This window comes from Coloeus monedula (genome assembly GCF_965178545.1).
Source record: "Coloeus monedula genome assembly, chromosome: 4".
NCBI lineage: Eukaryota > Metazoa > Chordata > Aves > Passeriformes > Corvidae > Coloeus > Coloeus monedula.
In genome coordinates, this window is record NC_138784.1 from 28,352,157 (window position 1) to 28,369,726 (window position 17,570).

The window sequence follows — 17,570 nt, forward strand, 5'->3', positions numbered from 1 at the left end:
GCTGTAAGATTTCTTTCTCTTCACTTATGTATTTATTCAGTATAAATAAATGTTGCCTTGCAGCTTTCACCAGACACAGCTGGAGACTAGTCTAAGGAAGACACATGCCAAAGTGAGTCTCAATCCCCTGACACGCCTGCAAGAGGTAGAACACTGCATGGCAAAGCAGCACTTGCCACAGGCACACCACTGGGTTCCTCTGGCAAGACTCTTCAGCAGCTTGCGGGGAAGAGTTTTATCCCAGTCAGACAACTGTGCCTCAAAGGTGCGGAACAGTGACTATTTCTCTATGCATCGCTGTAATACCTGAATATGTTCCAATTTAACCAGCTTTAGGTTCAATCTCTGAGGAGGATCACAGTGTCTTTATGGGTGCCAGTATGTGTGTAATTTCACTCTATGCACCTTTCCCTTTGAAGCTGCCAACTCAGCGTAAGGGAGTTGTCCAGTCTGTAGTTTCTGGGTCATGGGTTTGTCATGTGCCTTATCTGTACTTTCCTTATGGGCTTTTTGCAGCACTTTTATAGCATTGCATTTTCTGTTATAGTATTTTGGAAACAAACCAAGGGATCCCATGAGGAAGCTGATGTCACAGCATTTTGTTCTGAAATCAGAACAGTGAGTTTAGGGACAGAAGGAGCTAGAGGGAAAGGAGTAATTCAATCAGCTTTAGGAGGTGCACTTTGTCTTCAAGACACTGGAAAAATAAGTTCAGGAAAAAAAGAAGCACCAGTACTGTTTCTTGGTCTCTACTAAAGGAAGAAACTATTTAAGCAAAATTGTTTATAAAGATGAAATTTACTTAAAATGCTACTGAAAAGCCTGAAATTGCCATGCTTGAGGCAGAGGAGTAAACATCAGGAGGATTTTCTCAATTCTTCCACTGATTTGTTTAGTTACATTGGTTACCTTCAGTTTTCCAGTTTGTAAAATAGAGGGGGTAATGATTGTTTAGGACAGGAATTGTCCCCTGAATATGCTAAATACCACTACATGTAGCTTGTGCCTGCTGAGTCCCTTAGCTCTCGTGCAGGTTGAGGTAAGAGTTCAGTTTGCCATGTTCTAGCAAGATACAAGTTAACCTGAAGTCAGCATGATCTCAGAAGCCAAGACTAAACAACTACTTCCTTTGCCTGGTCTAAGGGGACTGTGTTCACATGCCAGTTCTTGAAATTGCTTTTTCATAGTGTCATGTGCCCCTTGCGTGACTCTAGGGGGCGAAGGAAGTTTAATATTGTAAAAAGCCTAAATACAGAAGGTTGCTTGTAATCCTAGCACTTGGTGCCTGGCTAAAATATCCAGCATGAAAGCTCTGCAGTGTAGACATGGATGGTCTCACCATGCACATAAGTCTTGAAATATTTTGGAGATATGTATGTTTAAATGCTTTAGCTGTATGTTTTCAGTTGTGGTTGGTATAGATGATGAAGGAATGATGTGCAGCACTGAAGCTAATCCTGTTAATCCAGACTTTTGCTAGGAGAAGCCTTTGCCATGTTCTACCCTGCTGTAATCCGGGTTAGAGCAATGCAGGACATGGCAAAGGCTTCTCCTAGCAAAAGTCTCATGGGAAATCATTAGTAAAATCTTATGCCTTAAGTTGGTAGGCATCCAACAAGACTTCACAGCATGGTATTTCTGGACATGCTCCAAGAAGAGAACGATCCAAACAAGACCATTTGCTGATGAAAAAAGATCAGAGTTAAGTAGCAAATGTCTGTGTGACTGGGTGTTTGTGTATGTATTGCATAATGTATACCCAAATATTTATATTCTATATTGAAGTTACTCTCCTATTAATTCTTTCCCCTTTTCATATGTATAAGGGTAGCTAGTGAAACAACACAGTTGTTTTCACAGAGACATGGAAATTACTGAAGGTAAACATGAAGGAAAAATGCAGAAAGCAACGAAGGCATGTTAAAACATGAATCTAGTTAGAGCAGAGAACAATCAGTTCTGTTTTCTTCTTATGTTTAGTATCAAGTTTTGCGTAAGGCTAAGACATCTATCCAGAAGCTGGAGCAAACCTTGTGTTCTTTGCTGAAGATGAAAGGTAACTGTATGCAAGTATTTGCTTGGACAAAGAGCCCGGACTTGGTTTTTATGTATTTGTTAAATAGAGACAGCTGTACACAGCTGAGCCCATTAAAGCGTTGCAGCCAACTGTGGCTTTAGTTGTAGCAAAAAGCAAGGGATGGTGAAAAGTCTGCCAACCCACTAAGCACTGTGTCTCAGAAATGCCCCTCTGAGTCTTTCCTGCCCCTTCCCCAGTCTAGGTGAAGGAAGGAAACAAGCAATTCCTGCTGTCCATGGCAGAAGGCTGTTTGAGCTGAGTCCCCTTGGCAGCTTCACCCTGGCAGGTGCGGGGCTTGGCATGGGTGCCCAGGCTGGATCCTTAGGCTCCCACTCGGAGCCTGCAGGAGCTGTGTGCTCCTCTGGCCACAGCCGTATGGCACAGTGTGAGTCACAGCTGTCACCAGCACCCAGCCCTGTGAGAGCTTGCACTGCCCAACAGCACACTGGGGTGTTAGCTAGAAGGATTTCCTAGGGTAGGAAATGGAAGCCTCTGGTAAAGAGTGTACTCTGATATAAATGGTTAAGAGAGATGCTACAGTTTTGTTTTCTTTCAGCTTGGCACGCCCTGCTCTGTTACAGCCTGTGACACCTCGGTCACACTGGTCGGCAGGTACCGTCGGCACGGGTGGCAGCTCCTGCTGCGGGGCTTCACGCCCCCAACAACGTGCCTTCTGTGTAGTGCTGCTGGCCACTGCCTCCGCTGGCAGCAGGCAGAACTAGGGGCTGACAGGATAGAGGCTTTGGACATATTTTTTTGTCCCTTCAAGTGTCCAAATTCCTGTCAGCTAGAAAAAAAATGGCTATTCATGTGACTTGCACCTCCAGTAATTTGCATCTATTAGAAGTCTCAGTGCTTAAAATGAACAACCTCATCTGAACCCACATCCTTGGATAACCCATAAAAGTGAGTCACAGGTAGAAAGAATAGTTTGACAGCAAAACTGAAGGGATAACAAGCAGTGAGGCTTGCTGAGGGGAGTTTGAGGCAAGCTTCCCCTTGTATATACTTGCATATATGCAAAATTCATACTGCTTGTGAATCACAGGTTGGATGTCAGGGTTTTTTACTTGCAATTTATTCATTATAAGGTAATCAAAAAATACTGCATTGACTAGTGCATGCCCAGACTTTGATTTGCTGGTTGTTTTCACCATCAGTTCTGTCAAATCAATTTTAGAAAGAAGGCATTGATTCTAAGTTCCTCAGTGTTCATAAACTCCCAGTAGTGCTAGTTACATTGTAGAAGAGACAAATGTTCCTTCTTTCACATCATTTTTGCCTAATGACAAGCTCCGGCTTGTGAGGAACCAGTTGTTGGCAGTATTCTGCTTGGTTGGGGCTGAGGGTGAGAGAGAAGCCAAAAGTGCCATTGATGTGACAGTAACCTTTCTGCTGACAACAGCGAGCTGCAGTCTGGAGGATGGGAGCCCATCCAGCTTGGAGGAAGTCAGGGAGGAGTATGTCAGGAGGCAGTTCGGCAGTTCCAGGTAAGGGCTTATGCCAGTCAATAAACGATGATAATACTTTGCACTTGCTTCCATCCCAGCATCTCTGAACTTCTTTGTCATTGCTACTGTATTTCCAAGCAGAGGTTTTTCATCATGAGGAGAGGATAAAGAGGTTTCACCTGGACTGCTGTAATCCCATTGAGTGCACAAACATTCTAAGCATGTTGTTGGTCTCGTTTCCAGTCAGTGCTTGTATTTTCTTTCCCTTCTATGTAGCTGATCTCTGGCAAGGATTTCTCATTGCCTGCAGAGCAAAAGAAGGAGAAAAAAGCTGGCTTGGGAAGAATGGCTCTGGGCTTTGGAGTGACCATGACAAGGGCCTTATTAATCCAGTTAAGAAGTTGTTCATGTGTATTTTTTCCCTTGTGTTCTTTCCAGCACTACATCAGCCTCAGAAGATGTGAGTGAAAGTGACTCTGCCATCTGGTATTTGCTTCAAGAATGTGAAAAACAAACACCAGAAGAATATGGGAAGCCAGAATTGATCCAGTTTTCAGACACTTTATCCCCAGATCTAGTGGAATTTGAACGGTAGGTGCACCCCACATAGCCTCAGGTTTTTAACTTGTTTGCATAATCACTGCATCCAGGCACTGCTGTCCATGCAGTCCTGCTGGAGCCTGCACCTGCCTTGCAGAAGCCTTGTGCCAGCAACTTTGGCCCTACTGGTGATGAAGCTGATCACTTCCTAAGCCCCCACAGCTTGCAGATGAATGAGCTCTCAGTGTTGTAGCAGTCCCCAGCTCTTCAGGCCTTGGTAGATCCCTGAGGATTTTTCACCCCTTAAGAAAAAGAAGAAAATTTCTTTCAAGTGTGTCAGTCTCTGTGTTGCCATGCTTTACCACTGTATCCCTGCAATGGGGCTAGATTTTAGGAGGGTAAGAATTGCTGCACCAGATGAACTTGTCAGGTGTCTAACTGTATGTGTTCCAGGGAGGTGCAGGAACCAGAGTTAGGCACATTCTTTTCCCCACAGTGATGCTCATCCTTCCTCTAATGGCATTGTTATGAGGAGCTGCCCCTTCCAGAAACAGACCCTTAGCTCATGGCAGCTTGGGATCAGAGTAGGGTAAGGCTGGATTCAACCAAGGAAGAGCTTGTAGTCCTCAGCCTCTGGGTTGCAGAATAGAGGTTGTCTGGAAGATACCAGAAGGCATTCTGCAACAATGCAAACATGTCTGCAACACTGGGGAGGAGGGGAACCTAAACACTTGCACGTGTGTTACACTTAGAGCTAGTGGGTGTGAGTCTGTAAACCCTTTAAGCTCCTAAATGCCTGATGCAGGACCTAACAGTCAAAGACCACCATTCTCATGTCAGTTGTCCATGTATTTTAGTTAGAAGTCATAATGGTAAAATTACTGGGGTTTTTTCAGTTACTGATACCTTAAAACTGAGTACATTATATTCCCATGTTCTTCCCCTTCCTGTCAGACAACACTAGGAGGTAATTAGAGGTTCTATCCTGCATTTCCAACAGGATAAACGACTGTTTGATTGTAAAGATATGAGAAATAGATGCATGTGTAATCTATTTTGTACCATCAAGCAGTCCATTTCACCCTAACCATTCCAGAATTAAGAACACGCAGGAGAATCTAGAGCTGCAGCTGGCATCCTCCTCCATGGCATCACCGCTGTAGCCAAAAACTTCTGCAGTTCCTTCTTCTCTTTTGCTTTGAACTGCTGTGTATTTCTAAAAACGCCTTGGATCATCGGGTTTTTCCTCAAAAATAGAGTGCAGCTGGACCAGCAGATGGCACCAGCTTCCCACTCCTGCTCCTGCTTTTGCTCCCGTTAGAATTGGAGGTGGCTGTAGTTAAGGTATCGTTTAGAAGACCTTGAAATGTGCTGAACCAAGATTTTCAGGATTAGAAAAATCTGCTTCATCAAAGAGTGCACGACGGAGCCATAAACACCTGACTTCCACGTTCTTTACTGACGAGGCAGACCAGGGCCTGTACTGTGTAGACTCTGGCACTTACCCCATAGTCCTAGGGCCAATTGCATTTGGTTTTAGCTAATTCTTGTCAAAAAATTACCTTTTATAACAGGCATAAAACGAAAGGGACTCTTCAGCAAAGAAAGCAACAGCCTTTTGATGATCATTTAATCACATGATTTGGGAAGCATCAGAAATGCTTTGAGCTTCTACTGACTGGGTTTTTTTCCCATGTCCAGCAGCAGGAGCTACATTGGTAGGACTTCAGAGTACTCTGCCCAGTGCAAAATGTGGTTGCCTCCTTCCATCTGGGAAGGAAATATTTGAGTCGTGCTTCAAGCTTAATTTCTTTAGCAGAGCAGTCTAATGGTGATTCATGTTCTTCTTGAGAAATTCCAGGTCCTTTGTTTGGAGCTGGACATACAGAAACCTTAGTGAGTGCAGTACCTTACATGAGAACACTTATTCCCCTTCTGGTATTTTGTCTCCAGCAGTGGTGGAAAATACTCCTGAGTGTGGAAACTGGGGTTTAAACAGGTTTATGCCTGCCTACAAAATTATATTTTATATATATATTGGTATATATAGGTATATATATATATATTTTTTAATATATATATATTTTATATTTATATTTTATATAAATATTGGTTTGCTGGAACAAATATTTACAAATAGAAAAGAATGAACTCTTTTGAGTTGCTTTCTCATGCAATATTGTTCAGTTAATCAGGAAATGTGCTCATCTGGGACATCTTCCAAGGAATCATTTTGAGCCCAAACATAGTACCAATGACTGCTGTTTATAGAACTCTTGCTTTGTACTCCTTTGATCTTTTTATTTTCATCTGAGACTCTCTAAGCATTTAATTAATGTAAAATAACCTTCAGTGCTGCTTTCTGAAGTAGACATTATTATCCTTGATTCACTGTGCCACACAGTGCTAGCAGAAGAAGCAGGTTTGTTCTGAGATTTAGCCACTGGGTTGAAATTATGAGCCCTATGTTCCACCACCAGTTTCACTACAGACTGCATAGAAGTCAGTCCTAGGGATGTGTTTCCTTAGATGTAAAATGGAGGAAATTGAGCATCCGTGCTTAAGTCAGAGCATCCAGACCTAGGGTAGTGTCCTTCTGTCTGCATGTATAGCACCTTGTGCATCAGGATATGACCTCAGCCAGGGCTTTAAAGCGTAGTGCGATGCCAGTAGATGTATAAAAAGGGACTTACAGTGCAAAAGGCTCAGGATACAGAGGCAAGTAACTGAAAAATTATTAAATTCCAGTATGAGGTTTGCCTGTGCGACCAGTACAACCTGCAGTGCCTGGAGCTTCTGTTGTGAGGCAGTCCTGCTGAGGCTGAGGCTGAAGCTGGAGCCTGATTTCAGGTGAAATCTTCAGCAGTGTTGGGCATCACTCAGTAATTGTATGAAGTCTTGGAGGCAGAGTCAATGAAGTAGTTACGGATCAGAGCCACTCCCCAGTGTCCCGCTGATTTTCAGTAGATGGCTGCCTTATAGCCTGCTCTTAAGAGATGCTCCCTTTCCTTTCCTTTCCTTCCAGATACCTGTATTTTTATAAGCACACAGTGGACCTGCTGATAGAGCATGGAATTGTTTGCACTGGAGAGGTGCCTCTTCCTGAGGTCTCCACAGCTATTTCCCATCTCTGGCAAGAGCTTTCTGAAGAGAGCAGGGACAGCATCTTGCAGTACTGTAGCCAGAGAGATTTCTTCATGGATCCCAAGGCTGTTTGCCCAGAGCCTGCTTGCACTGAAGGTAGTGTGAGGGACAGCGGAGGTAACAGTGAGGAAGCCAGTGGTTCCTCAGTCTCCACGCCAGAGGAAGTAAGTGCTCAGCAACATTCATCGTCTGCCTCTGAAACTCCAAGCCTTCAGAAGCCAATTGGCTCTGCAGCTTTTAATTGCAAACATAGGGTAGTTGTAACTAAGCTTTCCCAAGACCACATGAATGTATACATGGAGACAATAAGCAGTCTTGGAGTAAATGTCTGCAGCAAAATTTATCTTGGTAAGATAGCTAGCAAGATAAGATAGTAAGATAGGAGAAGATACCTAGCAAGCTGCAGTAGTGCAGTGTAGTAATCCTGCTGGTCTCCACTGACTTGGGGAGTTTCTGTGCCAAGTAACAGTTAAATTTGCTCGTACCTTGCTCCTGGGACAGGAAGCAAGAACAAGAATTATACAGTTACTGTGCTCTGCAAACTCTCCAAAGAGCACAGATGATCTCAATCCAGAAGGGATACCTAGTTTGCCAAGCCTGCTGTGTTTTGGGTTGGGTGGGGGTTTTTCATCAAAGCACTTGGTAGCAAAGAGAAAGTATTTTTAGACCAGTCCCAGTGGTACAGGGCCAATGACTGCCTGTACCATGCACTTCTGCAGAGCAGAAGTCAGTGACTGAATAGACCAGGGCATTTATTAATAAGAGATTGATTAAAGAACAGCCAACTCTATAAATGGTTCCTGGAGCACTGATTGCTGAAGGAACTAGCTGCTCAAAGAGGTATGTGTAATTTCATTAGCTGCAAGAAAGGGACAGATGTTTACCTTTAGCATATAAGTAAATTGCATTGACAAGTTCTTTTTGGGTCATAGGACACAGCTCATACTGCTCATCACCTTAGGAAATGTCATGGGAATGTTCCACGTATGGTACTTTTCTGGCACAGAAAGTGTGTGAACTGCATTATGGCAGAGTGAACTAATGAGTTTAGTGGTCTGGCACAAGGAGCATCCAAACTCCTTTGTAAACTGGAATTTGGAGAAACTGGCTGGTACAGCTGAGACCTCCAGTCAACCATAAGCAGCAGTCCACAGTCAAGTCTCTAAAGCACCGACACAATTTGTGGGTTTTACTGATTTTCTGGGAAATGTAATGTGAAGCCTAATTCCTAGAGGTTGAAACACAGGCTTAAGGGGGTGGACTGACCTTGTGTTCCCAGCCATGAAATACAGTTATTCCACATTATTCCTGTCTCCACAAAACCTCTTGGTTTACTCTAGCTGCAAACATACCTGTTAAATGTAAAGAAAGAGTATCATCATGCTTTTAAAGACTTCATTATTAAAAGTTATGCTGTGGGTAAAACTTTTAGGTGGCTGGATATGCTGACATCTGAAGTGATTTCTCTGCTAGGTGATGTTTGAAGATGCGTTTGATGTTGCTGCTGGTTTCCTCGACAGAAACAAGACTCAGGGCATGTCCAGCCAGAGGTAAATTACAAACTGCCCCCTTTTGGCAGACACAGTACGTTAATAGCTCACTTCAGTACTCCACGGCAAGTACTCTGTGGAGTAAGACAATAGTCCAGCTCTCTTTTTTAATAAATGGTCAGAGTAGCAGCCTCCAGCAACTGTGCTCACAATAATACTTCCTTTTCAGGTGTAAAAGTGAAATTACTAATGGTCATTTACAGCAGAATCAGTAAGAATCACTTATTAAGAGCAGCCCATCACTTCAGGATAACTGGGGTCCTTCTGATTTTCTTGGCTACTCTGCACAGCTTTCTGTCTTTTCAATTTACAATACTCATAATATTTTCCTTTTCTTTCTGTCACTTACCAGGCCTGCGAGGACCAAGAGGCATTCCATGGATGAATCAGCTAATCATAAACTGTACTCTCATTTAATGAGACAGAAATGATAATTTGTCAACATTTTCTCCCTTGTCTTTTTCAAGTACTCTAATTCAGTCACGTGGAGGCGATCAGGGTAAAGTGTGGTTAACCTGAACAGTAATACCAAAGAAACACAGGACCTGTTAAATAACACCTCTTTCCTCTTCAGTTCAGATGAGTTACCTGGAAGAGAACATGTCAAATACAAAGCTGGCACTGCCTTTGATTTTTCCCAGTAGACCAAAGAACAAAAAGGGTTGTTTTCCTCAAGAGGAAAATCACATTATGATTTCTGTTTCATGTATTCTTTCTACTTAGTCTTTGTTAGGATTGTTTCTCTTTGCAAGTAGTGTTTTTAATCTGTGGGGTTCTAATCCCACTTTCTACTTACTTTTCAACATTTAGAGTAATCTTTAATGTGATTCTCTTTCTTTTGCCACCATTCCAGGTTGCACTTTCAGAAGAGAATGAATTAAAATAAGGTTGTTTTGGCTGTTGATCAGAATATACTTGAATGGATGAAAAAGCTTAACAAATATTTATTTATTAAATAGTATTTATGAGGTCATAATTTCCATTTGCTTTTAAAATAAGATTAAGTATTTCTTAATACTGCAGAGTATTACAATAATCTTTACAGTCTGTTTTAGGTCCCAAATCAGTTTAGTATTTCAGCATTTATTGTTTTCTCTTCCTTGCCTATTGTTCTGCACCTTGTAATTCTGGACAGAGGTGTGATGGCAGAACTTTGTAAAATCCCAGGAAAAATGCAGAGGTGAGGTCCAGAATGAAAAGCTTATTTTTGTGCCACAGGTACCTGAGAACAAACCTGCCAGTTACAGCTAACATGTCATTACATGAACACAGGTTACTGCACTCACTCAAAAACTTTACAGAAGAAGTCAAAGCTGTTCCTCTGAACAACCCTACCAAATACACTCCCAAATAACCATTGCAGCTGTCTGTTTTAATGGATATTTACTTTTCCCCAAAACAGTGTTACTGTAGCTGTCATGTATCAGTGGATCTCCTTGTTGTGACACCAGTTGCTTGTATTTCTGTTCTCTGTTCTTATACATCTGCCTTGCACTTGGCAAACAGTATCTCATCAATACATCCATCACTACTCCTCCCGGTCTTGCTTGGCTGTTTTCTTTATTATCAGAACCATCTCGAAAACAATTTGAATTTTTTATAAATTTATAAGTAAAATATGGAGGAGAGAAAGTAAGGAGAAGGGAACAGGAAATTAAATACAGTATCTGATTCCATTTTCAGTTCAGCATTTGCAAGCTGCACTTCTGAAAATCCAGAGGATCACCAGAGACTCTATCAGCAGGTCACTGACTTCCTAAAACACCTCTTCTTTGCTAATACACAGTTTTGCCAGGTAAGCCTTGCCAAAGGATTCCTTAAAGAAGGAGCAGTGTATTTCAGGAGCAATGTCAGAAAGGGATTTTTGTATTCAATGCTTCTGATCATATTGTCCAGAATGATTACAAATAAGAACTTGGGGTTCATAATTTCAGATGTGTCATTCCAAAATGCCAGTAGGATTGCCTTTGTAAGAGGCAAACTGAGTGAATACTGCTTTGAATATTATTCAAAATGGCAAATGACGTAAGGAATTTAAAAATTTTTTTATTATTATCCTTTGCATGAAAGTTCCTTGTGGAAAAGCTTGAGTGATCTCCTCTGAGCAGGTAAAGCTCACTTTCCAGTTCTCCATCAACCCCCAGCTGCTTCATTCTGAGCTCAGTAGAACCACCTTCTGCTTGTCTGGGTGCCAGGTTCCCTGCCCTGAGCCCTCCACTGGCAGGCCCTAGAAGCAGGATACTCGTGTTCTTGAAAGAGCTGATGAAAAGGTCCTGAGCTTCCTCTTAACCTCAGCCTACTGTTGCAAGTTTGCTGAGCCAGAAGTCTTTGTGCTTGCACTGTTTGTCCTCCCCTTCTTATCTCCCTGCCAAGGAGGTGGCTCAGAGCTTGCCTGTGGGTGAAGAACAGAAAGGGAGATACCCCTCGGGCAGAGGTTTGGTTCAGTCAGTGGTACCTCCACAGCAGCCACTGGTTTGCTGGTTTTCTATTGCCTAGCTCCTAGCTCCCACCTGTCTCTAGTACTTGAACAGATGCTCCTTTGAAGGAAAATAGGTTTGTGGTGAGGGGTAGTTGTGACAGAAAACAAAGCAGAAACTAGTGTTGCACCACTGTCTGAATCTATCACACAGAAACTGCTGCATGCCATTTGGCTCTCCCATCTTGGAGATAGTAGCACTAAAGGAGGTGCAGAGAATGGCAGCAAGCACAGGAAAAGGCATTAAATAGAAACTGTTAAGAGTAGGACTTTTCTAAAAAAAGACTGAGGGGTACTGCAAGACCATGTTATTCCTACATGGTGTGGATTTGGTACACAGAATGATTACTCATTGTGTCTAACACCAGAAGAACTAGAAAGCACTAAATAAAATGAAAAAACAACATATTAAAGATATTTTCATGTACAAATTACCATATTTAAACTCCAGGGTCATAAATCCATGGGCAATTACTAAATCTGAAGGTCCAGATTCATTTTCCAGTACAGGAGGACCTCACAGCACAGTTTGCTATAATGTAGGAGCATTTATTGCAAAACTGAGCACACTGTGTGCCCAATTCTTGCACTTTTTTCTAAACTTCACCTGCTGACTGTTGTCAGAGACCAGGCACTGATCTACACAGCCCTTTGGTCTGTGAATAGCTATGTTCTATGTAAGAGCGGAGCTCTTCTTGTGTTTATGTAAATGACCATGAACTGAACAGGCCTAGAAAAGAAAGAAAATCTTTAGGCAAGATATAGCATTTTCTGGTTTTAAATTTCTTTTGTGAGTGTCAGGCCTGGCATGGTCTCATCTTGTCCTTCTGCTTGGGGCTGCCTCGTTATATGCAAGCCCAAGTCCATCTCCCAGCTCCCAGATGAGGTGGTATGGGAAGAGGTAGTGTCTCTCTCAAGCTTTAAAGAGGCACATTTAAAACAAGACTAGGAGAATGGCAGTGATGGGAAGAAAAGCAGCAAAAGAACCCAAAGTACTGCAAATTGGAAGTTGAGTGTAGTGTGTGGATCCAAAAGGAAATAAAAAGCTGCACACATTTGTTTTACACAGGAACTTTTAGTTGTCTGTGATAAGACAATAAAAAGGGAGTTTGAGCAGAAATCACCCAGGCTAGATAATGTGAAGGTCACAATCTGTTTTGATTTAGAGTGCAGTACTGCACATCTAGACAGTGCTGCCAAGAGGCAAAAAAAAAAGCCAAAAGAAAATATGACTGACAAGATATTTTTTGTTTTGAGAGCAGAAATTCGGATCCATCTCAAAGCAAACAGATTGAGACAGTTATGAAAGTGGTTGCAGAGCAGGGATAGAAGATGTTCCAGCTAGCTTGAAACACACCAACTCAGGCAGCAGCAGAGAGATCAGTATAGGCTACTCACCTTACCCCAGAAATTGGGCTGCTCAGAGCATCAGAGACTCCTGGACTTGACAGGGAAAGGAACCCGTCCTGCTTACCTTATGGGTATGACTGAACCTCTGCAGACCATTCCCCTTCCCTTGACATGGTACCTGTGCTGGTGCTATGCTAGCACAGGAGTTTGGGAAGTGCTGGGATAATTATCCCAAGGATAAAGCAGTGTCCCAGGACACTGTGCACACACCTTGTAGAAGATACAGAGGTGGGTAGCAAGTACAGTAAGTACCAAGGTAAGTCGTGTGATGTGCACCTGACTGAAATACAAAAGGCAGCCCATGGTCTCCTTTCCTTTCATCTGCAGAGCTGATGAGGTGATGGATTTCATTGCTGGCCATTCGTGCCAGTGCCATGTTCTGTCATTTCTGGTTAACTGTCCAGGTACAAACTGCAACTACTGCTGTTGGATTGTGGATGGTCCCTGTTTCATAGTCACAGAGCTACTGAGCACAGCTCCTCTTGAGCCGCTGCCCTGGCTCTCAAGGCTGCCAATGGCATGCCCCTCACTGGAATAAAAAGCTTCAGGAAAAACTCATGCAAGAGGAAGGGAGAAATGATTTGGACAAGGAAAGGGAGAGCTCTTAAAAAGGCAGTGACCCCAAAATGAGAACAGGAGCATGCTTCTATGGTACCTGATAAAGAAATATTTCTGAGCATGAGATTAGTTAAGCAATCTTGTAATTTTTCAAGAGCTGTTGTCTTAAGGTCACATCATAAGAGAAGCTTAGCAGCAAAGGCAGTAAAGGATTCATTTAGACTGAGATCCAAAGTTTTTACCTCAATGAAACTCAATGAGGTTTTTTCCCTAAATACTGCTGAGCACCTTTGTGTCTTCAAAGGCACACTTTCTTTTGAAATTATGGATTTTAGATGAGTCACTTAACAAGCAAGTGGTATTTAGTGCTCCTTAAGCTATACATTTTTAAACAGCACCTATTTTTAAAAGCAGTATTTCACTGAAGAGTCTTGCATCAATGCGGAAGGTGGACTAGATGGACTGCAGGCACGAACACTTTCACCTTCTAGACTTGGATTTCTCAAGAGCCACTTGCTCTCTGTAAACTGGTGAAAGAGAAGACCGTTTCCTTCTGTTGCTAAAAGTGGAACAAAGCCTGAAGTTGGTAGAAGTTAAGGCCTCAAGGAAGCTCTCATACCTTCATAGCCTGTTTTGTGACATCCTTGCTACCACAGTCAGTTACAGCTGTCTAAATGATGTAAATAGACACAGGGTGGAGCCATGTGGTTTTAGAAAGAAACTGGCAGAAAATTTGAGCCATTCTTCATCAGGCACCTCAGGCACTTACCAAATGCTGGTGGTTGATTCAGAGAGGAGGGAGGGCTCATGGTGCATTTGCTGGCACATCAGCTCTTGACCAACTCACTGCGTATTTGAAATTCAATGAACTCCTCTGTTTTTTAATCCTGCTTGACTTTGGGGGGGCTTTCAGGAAGAAGATCTTCACTATGATCATGAGACCGTGATGCTGCGGTGCACTGAGACCTTCGATGATGAAGATTTCTAAACCGTATCTCCACTAATGTTTTGCCAAGCACTGCCAGGTACCCCGGGCACATGAGGAAGCTTCACCTCTTTCAGTGAGCTACCTCTCTAAGCAGAGTGTGGAGACACTGTGTTGAACTGGTTTGTTACCATTGACTTCTCCTTCCCTCATTAGTACTTCTTGATATATCGGTTGAGTAATTTATACTTTTTAAAGGTTTCAAAGGTCTTAGATATTTATTAATAAATGTTTTTACCCATTGCTATTTAATGTTTAACCTCACTTCACAGAGAAACTGGGGCATGTACAGTTAAGTGACCTTGCCTAGCATAAACTGTGGGAAGAGCAGCCGGGAGGCCAGATCAGTGGCAGTCTGCACACTCCCATAGGATGCAGGTCTCAAACTGCAACCTGCAAAAATCACCTCCTGGCAGTGATTACTTTTCTGGTGCAATTTTTCATCTTGGGCTGACAAGGAAAGAGAGATTTCCTCACAGAGAGTGGGATGAGGCTCTTTGATCTCTTTATGAGGACAGCAGCAGTGAGCACCCACTCCCCAGTCACCCAGAAAAGTGCAGGCACAATAATACACTTTGGATTATTTACTTTTGTGAAGTGTGTAAAGCCAAGTGATCAGCCCTGTGCTCTTCTTCCACATCTAATTCTTGGATGAGTAGTGATGCTCAGATAGTGTCTTGGAATTGAATTAAAAGTGCTGTGAAATTGAATAAAGTCCTTCACATCTCTGAGTTATCATTAAAGGCTCTCTGCAGACTTGAACAAACTGTGTTCTGATAGTGGATATGTTGAGGTCATGCTACCAGCCATCACAAACAGAAAGGATGGAAGTTTTATTTTAAAACCTAAACTAAAGCTGGCATGCCTAGGTATCCATCTTCAGCAGCCAGCTTTCAGACTGAATCCAAGAGGCCTGGACTGTGGCCCAGCATTGTCTTGGTGCATAAAAGCATGATACATTCAGGCAAAACACGTGGAGCTGAGTACCAAAGTACAAGGGAAAAATAAACACTACAGAGCCCTTTCTGTGGGTGAGGCTGTGGTAGCACTCCCAGATGAATGTTTGCCAGGCTGCTGTGTTTGAAAGTGGGGGTGCAGGGGTCTTGTTTGGGTTTAAGAGCTCTTCAGAGTTCTCCAGGGTGCAGCCTTGCCATTCCCTGGCCTTTCCAGTGTGCGTCATTTATACATGCTGGCATTGGTTTGAGGTAATGACATTAAGGAGAAGATGAAGAACACATTACTTTGGTTCTGCCTCTTGTATGATCATAGTTCACAAGAGTGCAGGCCTGCAAGGACCATGGGAACAGGGTTTCCTCTCCTGCACAGCCAACTTTACACAGACAATGGTTGTTCTGCACTGGTGTGTGTGACGCCTGCTCTGCCTTGGCAGGGAAGCAGCTTTAATTCCTGAGCATGTGACTGTTAGGTGTGCACAGGTCCCACACTGAGCAGCACTCAGTGGTCATTCTGATGAAAACATTTCATGAAAAAATCTGGAAATATGTAGGCTAGCAGGCTACTGGGGCAGTGCAGTGGAAACGGGTTGGAGGCAGAAAGGCAGCAGGGATGGAGCAGTGGGAAACATGGACACATCCATGCACATGGACAGTGCAGCCATGATAGGGGTTTGGGCAGACCTAGCTGAACAGGACTCAGTACGTGACAGCTGTGCTGCAGGGTAGCAGCCTCTAACTTTACAACACAGTGAGCCTAACAAAAGGCAATCCTACTGCTCAGGTCACATCTTCTTGTGACAAAGGTATGAAAATGAGCCTCTGATTAGCTGCTCTAGTGCCAGTGCACCTAGGTACAAGCAAATCCCCATCACCATGTCCCACCAGAACAGCAGGAACATCTGGACGTGCCAATTAGCTGTCTGCCTCTGTGAAGCCACAAGCAGAGTGACCCCACACCTGGCTGACTTCAGTGAGTCTTGCTGCACTCAGGACTCAGTAGCGTGAAAGGGAAATACAGCTGACAGGTAGTTAGTTGGCTGTGCTCCAAGCAATCTGGAACAGCCCTCAAATGTTCAGTTTTAGCCTTGAGGATCCTCTGATTTTCATCTTCTCATTAAGTAGCAAGTAAACAGAAACTGTGTTGCTGCAGAGCAAAGCCAAAGCTGTTTCCAAATCTCAAGTGGCCACATGCAGCTGGGAGAAGTGGTGGCCCTGCAGACTAAACCCTGCCTACATAATTTTAAAATTTGGAATTGTCCCCCTGAGGCAAATAAAAGGGTATTTAATAAATAGATAACGAACATCAAAGGGGGAATTTTAAAGGGCATTTAGGAACCTGAGATGGACATAGGGATGTAAACAACTTCAGAAAATCTGCCTTCTAAGCCTTAGCAACAGCAGACACAGCTGCCCCAGACCAGCATGCCACCCCCCACAGCTGTCTGTGCCTCCAGAGCCATGGGATGTGTTGGGCAAGAAGCTTCCTCTGGGAGCTGGGACCCCTCATGCCAGGATCTGTAAAGTCATGCCCAGCTCCACTCTAGGGGCCTTGCAAGCCAAATACGAGATGGTGACACACAGGTGCTGGGAGTGCAAGATGACAGCAAAACAGATGAGCAACGTTCTCCAGCCTTGGGGTGGGGAACAAAAAGCCAGTTCTAGATGATTTTTGTAGTAAACCTGTGCCAATGTTTTGGGGGTTTTTTTAACAGAGCTAAAGCAAATGTAAACCTCTGGCACTTGCCAGCATCCTAACGTGTCTTATGAGGAGAAGGGAAAGGATATGGCTGCAGCATCCACGGAGCTATTGGTGTGACTTGTGAGAGAAGCCTGGGAGCATAGGCTGGCTCTAAATGGATTTGGAGACAGTCAAGGTTGGGGATGATGAAGATACCAGAGCTGAGATGCCTGGGACTGGTCCTATCTAAAATCTGTGATGGTAGAGTCAGGGTCAGATATACTTCAAGTACAAATCATTTTCTTTTCTCTCAAAGACATAACGCCACAATCATCAATAGAGGCATTCCAATCTGCCCATAACACCAAACTATTTATACCATAATGTTTCTTCCTTTAAGATTCAAACACTCACACAATTGATCTATTCAGGCTTCATTCCCACACAAAGCAAAAAACCCCAGTATATCCCTTACCAATAAACAAGCCACCTACTGCTACAGCTGTGGTATGGGACCAAGGAACAGGGCTGCAATATGTCTGTCATAGAAACCCACCAGTTTTGTTCTACCTTGAGACAAGACAGCAAAAGGGCCATCATATCTTGGCCTTCAGCTGTCCAATGGAGGGTACAGAAAAGTAGGGTCAGATTCTTCTCAGAGAAGAACAGTGAAAGGACAAGAGGCAACAGACAAGAGGTGAAGCATTAGGAATTCCAGTTAGACACAAGGAAAACCACTTTACAC

The 17,570-nt window shown here is 43.3% G+C and overlaps 1 protein-coding gene across 1 annotated transcript; it reads left to right on the forward strand.

The window, feature by feature from the left end:
• Positions 1 to 157: 157 nt before the first annotated feature.
• On the forward strand, positions 158 to 14,194 carry STRA8 (stimulated by retinoic acid 8; the record flags this gene model as incomplete). The annotated part of the gene is made up of 8 exons (XM_082280351.1): positions 158 to 265; positions 1,981 to 2,056; positions 3,483 to 3,567; positions 3,967 to 4,119; positions 7,094 to 7,376; positions 8,686 to 8,762; positions 10,446 to 10,557; positions 14,120 to 14,194. 8 exons carry the CDS (start codon positions 158 to 160, stop codon positions 14,192 to 14,194), a joined length of 969 nt encoding a protein of 322 aa, XP_082136477.1.
• Between the last annotated feature and the right edge of the window lie 3,376 nt (positions 14,195 to 17,570).